The sequence below is a fragment of the Convolutriloba macropyga genome, chromosome 6 (genome assembly GCF_964194025.1).
Source record: "Convolutriloba macropyga chromosome 6, txConMacr16.3, whole genome shotgun sequence".
Classification (NCBI taxonomy): domain Eukaryota; kingdom Metazoa; phylum Xenacoelomorpha; order Acoela; family Convolutidae; genus Convolutriloba; species Convolutriloba macropyga.
Window position 1 is genome coordinate 19,596,664 of NC_134473.1, and position 16,006 is coordinate 19,612,669.

At 32.6% G+C, this 16,006-nt stretch overlaps 1 protein-coding gene across 1 annotated transcript in view; it reads right to left on the reverse strand.

Moving 5' to 3' along the window:
- Positions 1-16,006, reverse strand: part of LOC142341551 (roundabout homolog 1-like) — a 53,664-nt gene that overhangs the window by 16,554 nt on the left and 21,104 nt on the right. Inside the window, 3 exon segments of the mRNA XM_075392573.1 lie at positions 6,319-6,443; positions 7,008-7,152; positions 9,090-9,377. Coding sequence (XP_075248688.1) covers positions 6,319-6,443; positions 7,008-7,152; positions 9,090-9,377 — 558 coding nt within the window.

Here is a 16,006-nt window from a genome sequence, read left to right on the forward strand (position 1 = left end):
AAAGAGTTACAGAAAAAACTGTTTATAAAGAAAAAATTACAGAAAGAACTGTTTAGAGACAGTTATTTAGCGAAAGGTATAGGAAGAAAAGCCTTTTGAGAAAGCTGTTCACTTTTGAGAAAGATGCCAATATATTTCTAAATCTTTAAATATTTAGAGTTTACTTTGTCACACTAAATTTTAAAAATATGATACTGAAATAGTCAAGCATCATTTGCAAAAATCAGATTACGACGCTAAAACTAAAAACAGCTGCGTAATGAGAAAGAAAAAATTCAGCACCCCTCATCGGTAGTAGAAAATTAAAAAAAATCGCTCGTGGTCTTTACGCTTGACATATAAAATGTCATAAGCAATTCATTGAAAGCAGCAACATTAGGTATGTCTGACACCTTACTAGGTCATCTGACCAAAATTTAACAGGATGAGTTGAATAAAGTCAAGCATAAAAACCTAAAACTTGAATATTATGTCAGACCGCGTTAAAAGTAGGCGAAACGTATGATTGGCTCATATTTCAAACTAGAGGGGACGCCAGAACGTCTCCTAAACTTAATCACCAGGCCATAGCGCAACATGAACTCAATTCTGGCTTTCCACTACAAAACAAACTTATTGTTCGACCCGAATCTGTAAGGCAGCAACTTTATACTGAAAGGTTTTTTAGCGGTCTGTGACGGTCAATATCATTTCCAGGGAAAGACAACCTAGTGGAAAACCTGTAGTTTGTTGAAAAGTAAGATTTAATAATTTGTGAAGATTCTCTTAAATCTTCCACCCAATTTGTAATAAAATTTTCACTACAAATTGGGTGGAAATCGAGGGGAAATTGAGAGGAAATTTTGGCCATTTTCGTCCATTTGTAAAAATCATTGCACCCAAATCTACAACACAAATCAAACCTAACTCAAATACACAACTTATGGGATTCCATCATATTGCAGAAATGTTTTCAGAAAAGAATGTGCAGGTCTTAAATAAATTTAAATCGTTTGGCATCTATCTTTTATCATTTAACAGATATTTTTTTCTCCTAACAGAAATTACAGCTTATTCTACGACACAAATGGAATCTACAACACAAATCAAACCAAACACAAAGACACAATTTTATAGGATTCCATCATCTTGCAGAAAGATTTTCAGAAAAAATGTTGTAGTTCGTACATAAATTTAAAACGATTGGCTATGTAGAATAAGCTGTAATCTTTTAACTTTATTTAAAATGATCTTTCATCATTTAACAGATTTTTTTTATCCCAACAGACAGTTTTATTTCTTTGTTGAATGTTGTTCAGCTGCTCTATTCTAATCAATGTCAAGTCAAAAGATATACTAAAAATTTTTAAATTTTCAATATTTTTAAATGTAATTTCAAAATTCCAAAAAATTAAGAAAATCATCAACATGCAAAATCAAATAGGAAAAATTTGACAAAAAAGACAAACTCACTCACTAAATAATTGCAACATTCGTATGGTATATTGTTTTAGTACATAAATGTTACGAAAAAAGCAAACCGTCCAACATTGTGATTAAACAATTGGTGTCAAATAAAATGTTTCTTGGTTGCAATGGATCAAAATTTAAAAATTTAAAAAACAAATGCACGTGTTTTTTAGATCCCGTACTCTTAGCTTTTTATAAAATGCAGCAAATTTTTTTTTATTATTTGAATTGAGATATATAGAAAAATAGACTAAATTTGAAACGAAAACGAGATGTGATGATCAAAAGTGAAAAATGAATCATACATATGTCGAAAGTTTCGTTTTGCAAACACAGAAAACGGCTTGAATTTTGTGCTCAACGGGAGAGCAAGATTTACTACATAGTTTAATGCTTCAAATTTTGTCTCTGGTTTTCACTTAACAAGGCGCACAATTGTGCTTTAAGACTTTCTAAAGTTGAAAAATCTGAGCATAGCAGTTCATTATCATTCGTGCTTTTCAAAATTTTAATCTATTTGAAGCCACCGGTACAGTCTAATACATTTACCGGGGTTATTTTGCTATATTTCAATCAATAGTTATTTTAGAAACTTTAGCTATATTTAAGCTGTTCATGTGCAAGATATTTCATTCGCCAAAATAGTATTCCAACTCATAGCTTGAGTACGAGGATTTGTTAGCTCCAATAAAAATTCGAATAAGAAAGAAGAAAAAAATAAAACCAAAATAATAAAACAGAACAGCTGAAACGTTATCACGTCTGCTGAGTTTTTTCATTTTTTCAAAGTTTGAAAGTCTCAGATGGAAACTTTTTCAAACTCATAAAGAGCTGTTATGTTTTAAGTATGTTTTAATATTTTCGTTTCCTATTTATTCATCTTTCTTTTTCCAATCGGAGATTTTTCTAACAAAATTAATGAAATATGACGACCAAGCAGTTGTAATGATTTGGCTTGAACACCAAACTTACTTTGTTGATATGAATTCATGTCTTTTTTAAATTTGATTTTTTTAAAAAAGAATCAGATAACTGACAAGCTTTTGAGGAAAATTTTTCAAAAATGTTTGTAGAATTAGTTAGTTTTTTTCCACAAAACTCGACAAACTTTCGACTGTTTAAATCTGCCATCAGAAGGGAAAAAAGACATCTCCAGAAATACTAATCTTTTCATCTTTTCCAAATTTTCTAGGAACTGGTTAACAGTAGTTTTTGCGCTCGCTTCTGAAATTATTAAGAATCGTGATTAATATTCTAAATTAAATTGAATCAGATTAAAAGACCTACTTATACGAATAGTTATATTTGTTAAAACTTTCAGTGCTTAAAATATGTTTATGAAATTATAGCTACAAAAACTGAAGCGTTAAATGGTTGATTTTCAAAATTTTCTTGCTGACATTTTTTGCATCTTTCAAATAAAATCTTTAAAACTTATGCTGTGACGGTTGACCCAACAGTAATTTAATATTATGATGTGCAGTTTAAGATCAAGTAATCTCAGATTGATAAGTCTTCCCTATTTGACTTGCAACAATCTTTAACTCTATAAATTCTCTTATTCTCTTAACTCTATAAATCTCATGTAATTTGGCAAACGTAATTTTCGAGTTGAAGTTGTTCATGAAATTGAAGCTTTTCAAATGAACATTAGTTCAAATGTGATCGATTGGAGAGACGTAATGGTTGGTGACGCGATTCAACAGCAAACACAATCGAAGACACTAAATGGCTATTGCAATGAAAAGAAATTTACTTATCTATCAAATAGCCAGACGACCACTTAGCAATTCATTTGTTTAAATGCAACGTCCAAATTCTCCCTGTGCAATGTTATGCATAGATACATTGTAAGTACTCAATGACGGCTCAAATTTCTTAGATTGTCTCGTGTCATAGACTGTCTTAGTTCGCTCAAATGTCGCTTAATATGCATGATTAAATTTAAATTGATCCGCAGCATTTTGATCAAAAACGAGACCGAAATATTTCGTGAACAAATTTTTCCAGCCTGAAGGAATTATTTTTTCACGCTTATAGTTTCTTGCTGCAAATCTGATAATCTGACAGAAATATTTCTGCATTTCTGACCTTGGTTCAAATTCTAAACATAATAGGCGGATTTTCTCCGCAGTATTTAGGCAGAACCTTTAAGTTCTTATATGTTCTAAATGTCCGAGTTCGCAGGTACTGCAAATAAGACATGTTTTGTGTGAGAAAGAAAAGTCTCGGTCATAAATTGATAGCTATAAAATTGAGATCTTGGTAAATTTTCCCCTCATGGAAATCAAACAGGGGTTTCAAACTGTTTACAGCCGTTAATCGCCCCGATTTAATCCTTCCAAGCTGATCAAACAGACGATAGAGAGAGGGCAGTTAATTCATTCAGTGACAGGATACTTAGAATGGATCAATGTTTAATTTAGATAAGTTTTATTTTTGGGTTTTGCAAGTTGTTGTTAATAGTGCGTCACAAAAGACACGCTCGTTTATCATCACAGGTTGTGAGAACTTTTTATCGGACTCTTAAACTGTTTATGAAGGACTGTTCGTTTAAAACCTCAGAAAGTCACTTTTAGATCAAAAAGTTTCTTTGAATTACGCTTGACAAGATTGCAAAGTTCACTTGTTTGAGAAAAAATCACCAGTCAGTACCAGTTTCCGGACGCCCTGTAACGGATTGTATCCTAAATCAAAGAGACAAATCTAATTAAACTACTTTGTTTTTACTTTCAATGTATCAAGAAAGTTTTTATAAACAACAAACTTCGCAATTTTGAATTTTAACTCTCTTGGTTAAAATCTTATTTTGTGCGAACTGAAAAAAAAATTATTAGGGGAGAGCAAAATTTGGTAAATACAAAACGTAACTGTCGCTAATCGTATTTTCGATAGACTTAATTGCCGAAGCCATTAAAACGCAAAAAGGGAACTTTTTCCTGTAAAATTAGATAAAAACAAGCTACTTGCATTTCCAGAAAAACGTAGCATGACTTTTTAAACAGCCTTAAAAGAAAGTACTAGATATTTTGTACGAAGATCACGTGATTGTCAACTACATGAAAACTACAAATTTGTCAAAATTGAAAATACAATAATATTTTGTCATCTTATTCATAATCCAGATCTGAAGATGCCACGGTAGGTGTGTTTTATAACCCTGACTTAGCAAACATCTTACAAACATTATTGTCACGTGAGTAATCACCGCCACTTTAAACTGAAGAAGATAGAAGCAAAACAAAAGCAAGACACTCATCGTCTATGTTTGATCTCACTCAATTTGTCTGTCATTTGAGTTAGTTATGAGAAAATACTATGAGTATATAGACTTGGCGGCGACATGTTTTATACCCGTGGTTCCGCACAAAAGCCTGAACTCTCCAATTGCTTGTAATATCTGAAAGGACATCTGATTAAATCATTTTATGAAGACAATAAACAACACAATTGAAAAATGTCGTCTGGTTGCGACTAAACAAACAAAGTTGACTCACAATATCAAAGTTATACAACTCACATCTTATGAGAGAGAGAGACAAATCAGCTGCAAATTATAAAAACATCAACTGCAGGTTGTAAAATTTTAATACAGCTCATTATTTATTGTTTATTCATAAGTTGTAAATAAATTGTTTAGAGACGCATTGTTGAAGCATGTCTGAGGTTATGATGAGACAATTTCATCTCGAGTTCTATTTCCTTTTACAGCATTTTATAAATTGTTTATTTTTCAGCAGGAAGGAAAATTTCTTCCTCAGAATAAACAGAAAATGAAAAGAACTCACAACGAATGAACGCTCAATTATTCGTTAGAGGGAATTTATAATGAGATGAAAATTGCCGTTGGGTTATTGTAGTACATGTTGAGATAGGGCGTTGAAATATTAAAATTTTCAGCAAAAATTTAGTCCCTTTAATCCCAAATTAACTGCTTAGTACAGCCCAACCATATGTTTCCTTATTCTACTGATAAAACAAGTAAAAACAGAAAAGGAAAACATACTTTTCTGGTTTAAAAATTTATATCCTCTTTAGCAAGGCTTTTAAGTACAAAATATAAAATATTCAAACTACATGAAGGGTAATGTTGCACTTTTTGTGAAGCTTTTCAACTGACTTTTAAAGCTCTTCTGAGGATGTAATATCAATCTAATTGCAACGTGTTTCAAAAACAGATTGCGTTTTACATTTTTCTTTTTATAAAAGGCCTAGATTGAGGAGAATTAAAACGCTTACAGGAAACAGCAGATTATATTTCCTCAGTATTCTGGTCAGATATCCCATTAATAAAAACGCTTAAAACTTGAACAACATTTTCGGTGCTGTAAATTTTCGGTGTATAAAAGCTGAAAACAAAAAACGTTAAAAATATTCAGAAAAGTCTAATTGACTGAAAAAAACTGAAAAAAAAGAACAGAAAAATATTTCAGTCGAAGTCCAGAATATCAGCTTATAAACTACAAAATCAGATTAGAGGCCAAAATTAGGTCACAAGCTAAAATTCAGCGCCAGGTAAGAGCAGATTCCGACACGCTCAAAATTTCCAGGTGACAATGAAAGACCGTTCGAAGAAAAATGATTCCTATGATTTTCTTAAACACCTTTCAGTAATACGCATAGCACCACCCGGAGCAAGTCAGCACTGAATCAGAGCAACTCAGCACTGAATCAGAGCAACTCAGCACTGAATCAGGATCTTTCAAGTCAGGATTTTTATTATGGCCATAGTCTCATTATGTCACTTTTAATCATACAACCTTCGATGTGTTTGGTTCATTAATTTTGAAACTGGACGCTAGCATGGTAAATGTAATTAAGAAAAGAGTGAACATAATAATATAACGAAGACTAAGAAGAGAGACTAACTTGGTACTTTGAGTTCTACGATCACTCTGTTTCCTCCAAACTCGTTCTCACACTGACACATATAGTCTCCCTCGTCACTGCTCTGCACGTGACCTATCACCAGTCTATTGTCTGTCTGCATAGCTCTACAACAACAAACATTTCGAAACTGAAACTCAATTGAAACATATGAAGTATAGAATGTCTTTTTGAGTAATCTCAGTTCTTAAAAACTCTTTCCGTTATATTCTAAAATTTTTTTGTTTGAGTAAATTTTATCTTCAGTACACTTACAATACGCATATAATACGCCATACTAACCCTGATTTGATGACCATTTCATGATTCACAATTTGATATTTGGGTAATGTCAAGAATTCCAACAGCATTCAAAACTCAGTTTAATTAGATGAAATTCATTCAAATTATCAAATGTATTCATATCTTACGCCAAAGTTCAAATATTTTTGTTGTGTTAGTTTCATTTTCCAAAAAATATTGGAAATAACTGCCTTATAGGTGCAAGATAATGGTTTATTGGACCCCACAAATTGGGTCACATTCTAATTCTCTCTGGTCTGAAATTAAATATTTTTTTCCTATGATAATCAAAAACAAGATTTTTCGTGCGATATCACACGAATAAGTTTCAGGGTACATTGCTAAAGTATCATGGTGTTAGGACGTGATTGCGTCTGTAACTGACTCACCTGGTAACAGGAATGTCCCGTTCGCCCACTCGACTCCAGTAGCAGGACACTCGAGGTTTGCCCAGCATGGGACAGCCCAGTGTCACTGACTGAGAGACGAAACCAGTCATGCTCATGACACCATTCGGATCCACGCGAGGGGGATCTGAAACAACGACATAAATATTACACAGTCAAAGTTGTGTTGAATTTTTTCAACTCTTAATTTGGAGAAAATTTTAGGAGGAAATTCGAGGAAATCGAGATTGACAGTTTCTGGATAAAGAGACCCTTTTATAACCCCCCCCCCCCCCCCCCAAATGGATTGAATGAAAGTGAAAATCAAGGAAATAGATCAATCAAAAAATTAAATCAATCAAGAAAAGAATTTTAAAGAAAACAATAATTTGCACAATTTTTCAAACAAAATTTGGTTCTGATTGTTTCGGGGAGCAAGAATTAACCACCAGAAGTAGTATGGATAAAAAATTGAAACCTTTCAGAACATTTTATGACTAATTGAGAAATTTTCAATTGCATTACTCATCAAACATCAACTTAATTGCACCCATTTTGTCTTTTAAACTCATAAACCCGGCGCACCACGCAACTTTTTAATAGAGGGCTCTCATTTTTGCCCCACCTTCCGTCAAATTATGAAAAAACTATTAGGGTGTGAATAAAACTTAACCCTAGGAATAGGTGGGACCTATTTTTTTAGCATTAGTTGTGGTTATAAATTCCAGCTTACTGAAGATTCATAAATTAATTTATAAAATTATAAACCTATCATTTCGTTATCAGTTCACATTACTGTCTCCAAGCAGAGTTGAGCTCTATACATGTCAGATGTAAGCACATGTTTAGAGAAAGGGGGAGGGCGTTGAACGAATTGAACAGAGTATTGAAAAAGAGGGGGCATAAAAAGTTAATTAAAAGCTCGGCTAGATAAAACAGCGGCATATCCTCCACAAGTCTCCAATTAAAAATGTAAAATTGATCAAAATTGCAGGTATGACTGCTCTTAATTATAGACCAATGCACTTTTTAATTATACACATAGCTGCTTATTAAATTACCAACCAATTTATTTGTATAGAACCAATAAAACCAATTATAAACAACCATTAGTCTTTCTAAACAACATTTCTACCAACTGACGTAACGAGCCGCCACTCTTTGACTCATTGCTCATTAAAAAGTGATGAAAAATGACAGAACATAATTATGAATTTGAACAATTCACTCTCATAAAGCTGTTTTAATTGTCACGATTTGAAAACATTTCAGTAACTTTAGCATTGCATTAGAATGCAAAATTATAAATTATTCGTTTATTGTTAGATTTTTGTCTCATTTGTTGTCGTCTTTGATCACGATAGAAGTAAGATTGAATGTGAAAAAATATGAAATGAAAGTGAAATCTTTTGAGAATGCTGCGGTATGCAGAGAGTGATCAAAGACTTGTTTGAACTTTTTCAAAGATTTCATCAAATCAATCTAAATACCCTAAAAGACCCTAGTTGTCTCCGGAATAACATCAATCAAACTTTTGAAGAAAAATGCTGCTAAAATATTCTACAAGCAGAGAAATTCAAAGAAAATTATAGATTAAAATTGAGGACTTATCAAAACTTTGACTTCTTTGTCATGAAAAACAAAAAATTCTCCTTGAAATTGCAAAAAGATGCTCCTAAGGCCACCACATAATCTACGTATTCAATACATATAGGTGTGACTCAGAGCGCTGGGAATATTATCGATGAACTATAACAATGTGGTCTGAATAAATATTTAAAGACATTTTGGCCGAGTTAATTAAAAGTGAAGAAAAACCTCAAATCTTTTAAATAGGGAATAATCTCTAGATTTAAGGAAATATTTATTGTTTGAGTTTTTTCTTTTTCGCGTTATATTGACCAAAAGTGGAAATGTCAACAAAAAACATCACAGTAAAATTTTCCCACTCCAAGTTTTCTCAGATGCGTGAAGTGGGTACACACAAAGAGCTATAAAGAAGATATATCGAAAAGCAAAAGAATCAAAATTCCAAAATCCAAAATTCCAAGTCCCAACTAAGATTGGATGGGTACCATTACTTACAGACTATCCTAATCGAACCATTGGAACTTGTAATATTATCAGAACCAGCTTTTGACGCCACACAGTAATACGTTCCTTCGTCACTCTCTTCTGTTTGTCTAATTTGTAACCCAAACTGATCTGAAGTAAGCCTTTCGTTTTTGGGCGATATGTCGAGTTTTCTGCCGTTGTGAAACCACGTAATGGTTGTTCCTCTTTGGAACGAAGATTTCAGCTCGCATGAGAGGGTTGCCATTTCTCCGAGGAGAATTTGCTTGTCTTCGGGTACTTTGACAAAGTTTTCGTTTGCTGAAACATAAGAATGGCATTCGGACAACATTCTCGGGGTAAAGTTGAAAATAAAAACAAAACATTGATACCATAACCCATGCTGTTTTTTAATAATCTTTACAATATTTTTTGGATCGTTTCCGTTATTGACCCAACCCTATACAATATTCTCACCTGAGTTTTACAAAATGAGTGTCATAATATAGCATATGATTAGGTATGAAAACAGCAAGTGCACTTGGAGGTGGTGAGGGAGGTGGTGTCACAAACGGAAAAGATCCTTTTCTTTCATAATATGTTAACAGGTTGAAATTGTACCGGTTTCAATTGATAATTATTCATTTTCCAAGGCAATCATGGAAAAAAGTGGGTCAAATTGGTCCCTATTGTTCATGTTATCTCTGACCCAAGCTTTGGATTTGAAAAGAAATGAGAGAAATATTTCAAGCCCATTAGTGTGTGCAAAGGACTGCAACACAATAGACTCGACATAACTTCATGAAATGATTAAAAATATGGTTCTAACATACGCATACACTTTTTTATCGATTAGAGAGATAAACTTTTCACCTCGCCATGGTAACCTTGGTAAACTCAGACACTCTTTCAATTTCACTTTCCACATCAAAATGCACTTTATCCTTTGCTATGTAGGGAAGAAAATGAAAGCGGAGAAAAGAAAGCAATTGACTTGACTTTTCACAGTTGTCAATTTGGTGTTGTGTTGCAAACTGACATTTTAAACATCTCTCTCTACAGATTGCCTGACAGCGGTCTGCACTTAGTCTAATACTTTATTCTGCATGTACTTAAGTACCTTTAGAAAGTGATTGAGGGGCCAGAGGAAGTTGCTTTTAACTTAAAATAAGGAGTAATCAATTGCTAAAGTTTATTCAGATGAGTTTGATGGATAAATAATTTAAGACAGCACCGTCAATTTTAAAGGTTATTCTTTTGCTTCATTCCGCTCACTATCAATAATTTTGCGGCTCCATTTTATTGGCATAATTGTGTAAGTAGGTAAAAAAAATATTTATCAAACAAAGAGATTCAAGATCTGTGCTTTGACAGAGCTAACGTCAAACTTTAAAAATCGACGGAATTAGTTCCAAAATGAGCATACACGAATAGATGTTACACCACACTTATTCTTTTACAGAATAAATCCTAATTAATTGAGACAGTTTGGAAAATATTTTGTAGTTAAAGAAATGAGACTGTACAAAACTGAAACTTGCTCAATTTGAATATTTTCGTTTGCTTTTGCAACCAAAATATTATTCAATTTTCAACTTAGGAGCACAGATGCGTGCTTCGCCATAGGTATCAACTATGACTAAATATTAATGTTAACCACCCCGTGAGTCTTGTTTACCCCTTGACATAAAAAGTCTGACTACGTTTCTCACTCGCCAAATAAGTACTTTTGCTTCAACCCCATTTTTCATTTTTTTAAGTGTTTGCAAAAAAATATCATTACCAATCTATTTTAAACAAAACCTGGAAAAATACAGGAAATCGCTGGAAAAAATTTTTTATACATAGCGAATATGCCAATTTTAATTGTTTAATTGATAAAGTTTGTTTTTTACTTTTTAACAAAAAATTCAAATTCATTCAAATTAGATATTCAGGATTGCCGCAACTAGTTGTTTATAGACAGCAAAAGTGATGTTTTATTAATATTTTCCCAAAAATCAGTTCTATACCAAAAAAAACCTCTGCGTTCAACTTTTAATTTATCATTCGCTAACAGGACAGCGCTATTGCAAATCTTTTATTCTTAACTTGACTTTTTCCCAACAAGTTATACTGCTAAAAGTTCTTTTTTAGCTCTGCATGTTTCCGTTATAAAAAATCCAAAAATTTTAATCAAGACAGTCTAGATATTTATAAAAGCCAAAAGCAAGGTTTTTAGTTTCTTCAGAAAAAACATTAAAGTTTTTAAAATTTCTGCGACTACTTACACTAAATTCAAATCGCATAATTCAATTGATATTTGATATGATTGAAAATCACAGATTCGACCAACTATTGGATAGTTTACATCAGAACAACAAAAAATCTGGCTTTTCTTGAAAGTTCAAAAAAGTTTTTCGTTCTTTTCCTGTTGGCAATTCCTGACGCATCAATTGAACATCTGTTTTAAGATTTCAGCTAACCAAAAATTGACCGTTTGCTGAAGCTAACTTAAAATGTGAAGCAGTCACAAGTATAGTTTTTGCGTTCATTAAGAAAAAAAACTCATAGCAGGAAGTTTTTCGAAGAGTTGAAAAGCATAAGTTTGTTGTAAAAAATCTGTGCAAATCCTTGCTATAGCTTGTAAAATTTAACTCAGAGGAACGGTGCATACAGACATTAAAATTTCTGAGAGGGTTCTTTAAGGGTCAATCCAAATAGAATAAGAAAAAATAACCACTTGAAAGAACATAATTCTTTAACGATTTTCTTAAGCTTAATAGACTTAAAGTTACTTCACTTTTTTGCTGTCCAGTTGGTCTTATATTGATCAGCATTTTATATGTTCTCATAAACGATTCCACAAAAATTCTGGAGGAGTCTTGCAATGTCATCAATTCAAGTAATAACAAAAAAAAGTAGAAAACATTTTCTCTTCATCACCGCAAATTTTCTTTAAAATCATTTCCTGCGTCTAATTGAGGTAAAATTTGACTGTTAAATGAATTGACTACACGTGCAAACTTTGATGCATCATAAAAAAAGGGTTGAAAAATAAACGAGAAAAAAGTTATGTTTTTCAACATTGCTCAATTTTTCTCAAATAATGTTATTTTAATATAATTGTTTCCAATTCATATAGAGTTTGTTGAAACACAAAATATTTGTACCCATGAACCAACCAGCGTAAGGTAATTGATATCCAAAAACGTCATTTATCATTTGGCAAAATATAAAAAGTTTCTTAATTTTTCTTCGATTTGTAACGTAAGCATTGAAAAAAAAAATCTTAACTTCTTAAAAAGACAAAACTTGACATAGCATTTTAAGATAATTTTCTCTTTCATTTTATTCGTTAACTAAAAGTTTTCAACCGGTGCTTTTTAAAAACTTGTAGTTTCTGTAAAAATTTGTTTTTTATCAAAAAATAATTGATAACGCAACTGGATTTTCATCTGGTATAATTATGTCAACACAAGAACTACGAATTGCTCTTTCTAAAATAAGGTCGTATTCAAGATTGCTACGGAAAAAGTGCTTGAGTTTGAGTTTTAAAGAATTGATTATCAGAAGAGTTCTTCGTCTCAGAACAGCGAGAAGATTTTGACAACCGTTAGACGTATGTTGGAAAATTCTGTGCTACAGAGAGTCCCTAGTTCGCCAATCCCGAGAAACGAGTACGCCAATCAAAAACTGAGCAACATTTTACCAAAAGGGCGTTTCATTTTGCAGAACAAGGTGCACAAAAGTCAGCGCTGCAAGATTCAAAATATTCACTTTTTATTAAATTAAGCCGCGAAAGCAAAACATTTCGCATTCGCTATTTTTCTGCATGTAGGTATGTATCACAACCAACTGAATAGGTTATATTGGATAAATTTTGCCCGGCTATAGGGTAATGAAATTGACACCAGGGGGTGGTTCCAGTTACTACAGGTCCCGAAAAAATTATTATTACCAACCCCCCACCAACAATTTACCCCCGTCAAAAGTAGCCTGAAATGACAGGCGCACAAATAGTGCCCAATCAATTTTCCATCTACGGCTTAGTTCTGAGTACCCGTACCCCGCGCTTTAATGTCAATAGAAGCACGTGGATATGACACAAAATAAAGTGAGGAGAATGAATGTGAGGGATATTTAAGTATTACTAAGACCTGCCTGCCCTTCCCTTTTTCAATTTAGGCAATCCATTGTTTAAAACGTCCCGTCAAGAGGCGCCACTTAGTCGAAAGAGCACTCAGCATACAAACGGCCATTAAAATAGCTACGACCTATAACAATTTAAAAACGGTCCGTTCACCATTCAAAATTTGCAGCTTAATGCTTGCACTAAATTTGGACCAATTCTTATATAGATTTTGATTGATAATTGCCTACTTTAAACGGCTATTTCGACTGAAAATTTCCCCTCTCCAGTCAAGACAAAGTTCAAAACTCAAAATTTTGAAGAGGGCTTATGATCGTTAAAATCAAGAAATCTGCCTGCTGCATTAGTTTTTGCGCCCGATTGCATTAACTAAGGTCCCCTTAAGTAGGTAAAAGAAGAGTTCAAACGTCGAAAACAAGCGAATTAAATGGCAGTGCATTTTTCAAAGAGCTATTAGGAAATCGTCAAAATTCCTCATTTCAATTTACAAAACTGCTTATTTTACAAAATTGCATTCCTTTTTACTTTTCTATCGCGATTGTTGAAACGCATAAACCGTGCAATTTCACCGTTTGTGCAACCTTAACATTCAAGAAGTATCTAGTTGAAGAAAATTTCTTTTATGAGATTGTTATGAAAAATTGATAAGTTTAATATATCTTTAAGTGAAGCGTAATACAGCAATTTCCTTTGAATATTTGCGTTTGAATTTCTATGCAAAACCTTACAGTGTGACAACCCTACAAAAACAACAATAACTTCAGCGAATTCATTCTTGCTTTTGATGAAGAATGAAAGTGTTCATGCTTAGTTAATATTTTTTCAGCTGAGTTATATGCATAATTAATTGGAAATGAAGGGAAAATTGAATTTTTATTGCAAATCAGCTAGCTTCCTTGCGCCTTTTATGCGTATCAATTAGACGCATACATTTATTCAGATCAGATAGGCTTTATTAACTCTCACGAGGCTTGTAACATGCTAGTTGATACTTTCAAGAAGATAATATTAACTCTCGAATTGGAGAATAAAGGGTCACTTTGATCGGAATCAGAGCTAATAAAAGTTAATCAAACATTTATTAAACCACCAGTGTATAGCCACGTTACATTGAATACCTTTCATACTGATTGTGTGAATAAAATTTGCAGTATTATATCAATTCAAATTGCAAAGTAGACTTGCGCCATTCTAAGACGCCAGGGAGAGACGAAAGCGACTTTTGTAATCGGTTATTCTGTACACTTCTAAACCAATATCACAGGTTGTGATCAGCTAATATAATTGGGATATTGAACCGAGTTATTATTAACTTGAAGTTGATTCTTTCTTCTTATATGGTCCAATAAATCACTTATTAGACAAAGACGGAAACTCAATTAACCCCAAACGCTGCAAAAAAGATTTTCGAATTATGTGACGCAAATCATTTCGGTTCAAAATGGAACAAAAAATTGAAAAAAAACTACGGACTAAAATAATTGAACAAACAATATGTTCTGATGCGCTTTACATAAAATGCTGATTTACTTTTTGCTTGTAAATGAGACAATGAACGGATACATGATTTTAGGTAAAAACATTCTGATTGAGTTGGATCTTGTCAACCTTCAAAACAATTTGAGATTTTAATCGAAGTGTGATTACGAAACAAATATGAAAAAGACAGATACTAAATTGAAAACATTTATCCACCTTGGGGGGCTTCACAGTACAAACCAAAATAAAAATCTTTGCAAATGAACAGAAAATTTTTGAGCAACTGAAATTTTTTTTAGAAATTGAATGTCTCGTAACTCTTCAATTTTTCGGTGAAAATCTTCAACGGCGAAAATCTTCAATTTTCACCTTTTCATCATCATTGGTAGTCGAACTCCAAGTTTGTCCACAAATACAAAAGGTTTTAAATTAATTCTATATACACCTCAACTTTTGCATATGAGCCTGCTACATGAATTCAAGAACGAATTAGTGGACATGGAATAAGAAGGCAAGATAAAAACCAAATTGTCTTCTAAATGCAAAAAGACACGAAAAGGTAGATTTTCAGAGCCGACTAATCATTTGCTCAATGCTAGACTCCAAAATGATGGTTACAGTATACAAAAGCAAATTAAAAAATTTTCTTCAGGAAAAAAGTTTTGACTGAGCTGTATAGTTGACAACTTATGTGTTAACTGATATTACTCATCACTTAATTCTAATGTTTATACAAGAGTAGTGGTGAACTGGCTATTTATGACGTCCTCTCGGGATGCTTAACAAGCTAGAGAAATAAGAAGTATAAGAGGCTCCGGTCTTAAAACTTATACAAGTTGAGCAAGAAAAGAGAAAAAAGTGGCAAAGCACAATAATCCATTGTTTATTTTGAAAACAAGTATTTTTAAAAGTCAAAACGACAATGATCTTTCGACTAAAAATTTGATAGGTTTCCTGAGAACGCTTTAGGAAGCCAATTGGGCCTTTCATTAGTCAGCCTTGATTTGAATTATTCTGATCTAAAATTAACATAATAAAAAGCAAAAATGCGAAAATAATTGTCAAAAGGACAGCGACAGATTAAAATCGGAATTATTGACTGCAAAAAAATTAAACCAAAACTAGCCTTGCTATTGCTGTTCGTCCATTAGGAATACGTAATTGTCCCGAACATTATGGATATGGACGATTTGACAAAAAAATATCAAATAAAATTAAATAAGCAAAAAACGGCAAAATTTAATTCAATAACAACCTCAAGGAAGCGCAAGTAAAACTAGCCCTCTTTGAAATTTACGAGGATTGTTTCAGCAGTTTTTAAGTGTGTTAATCCATTAAA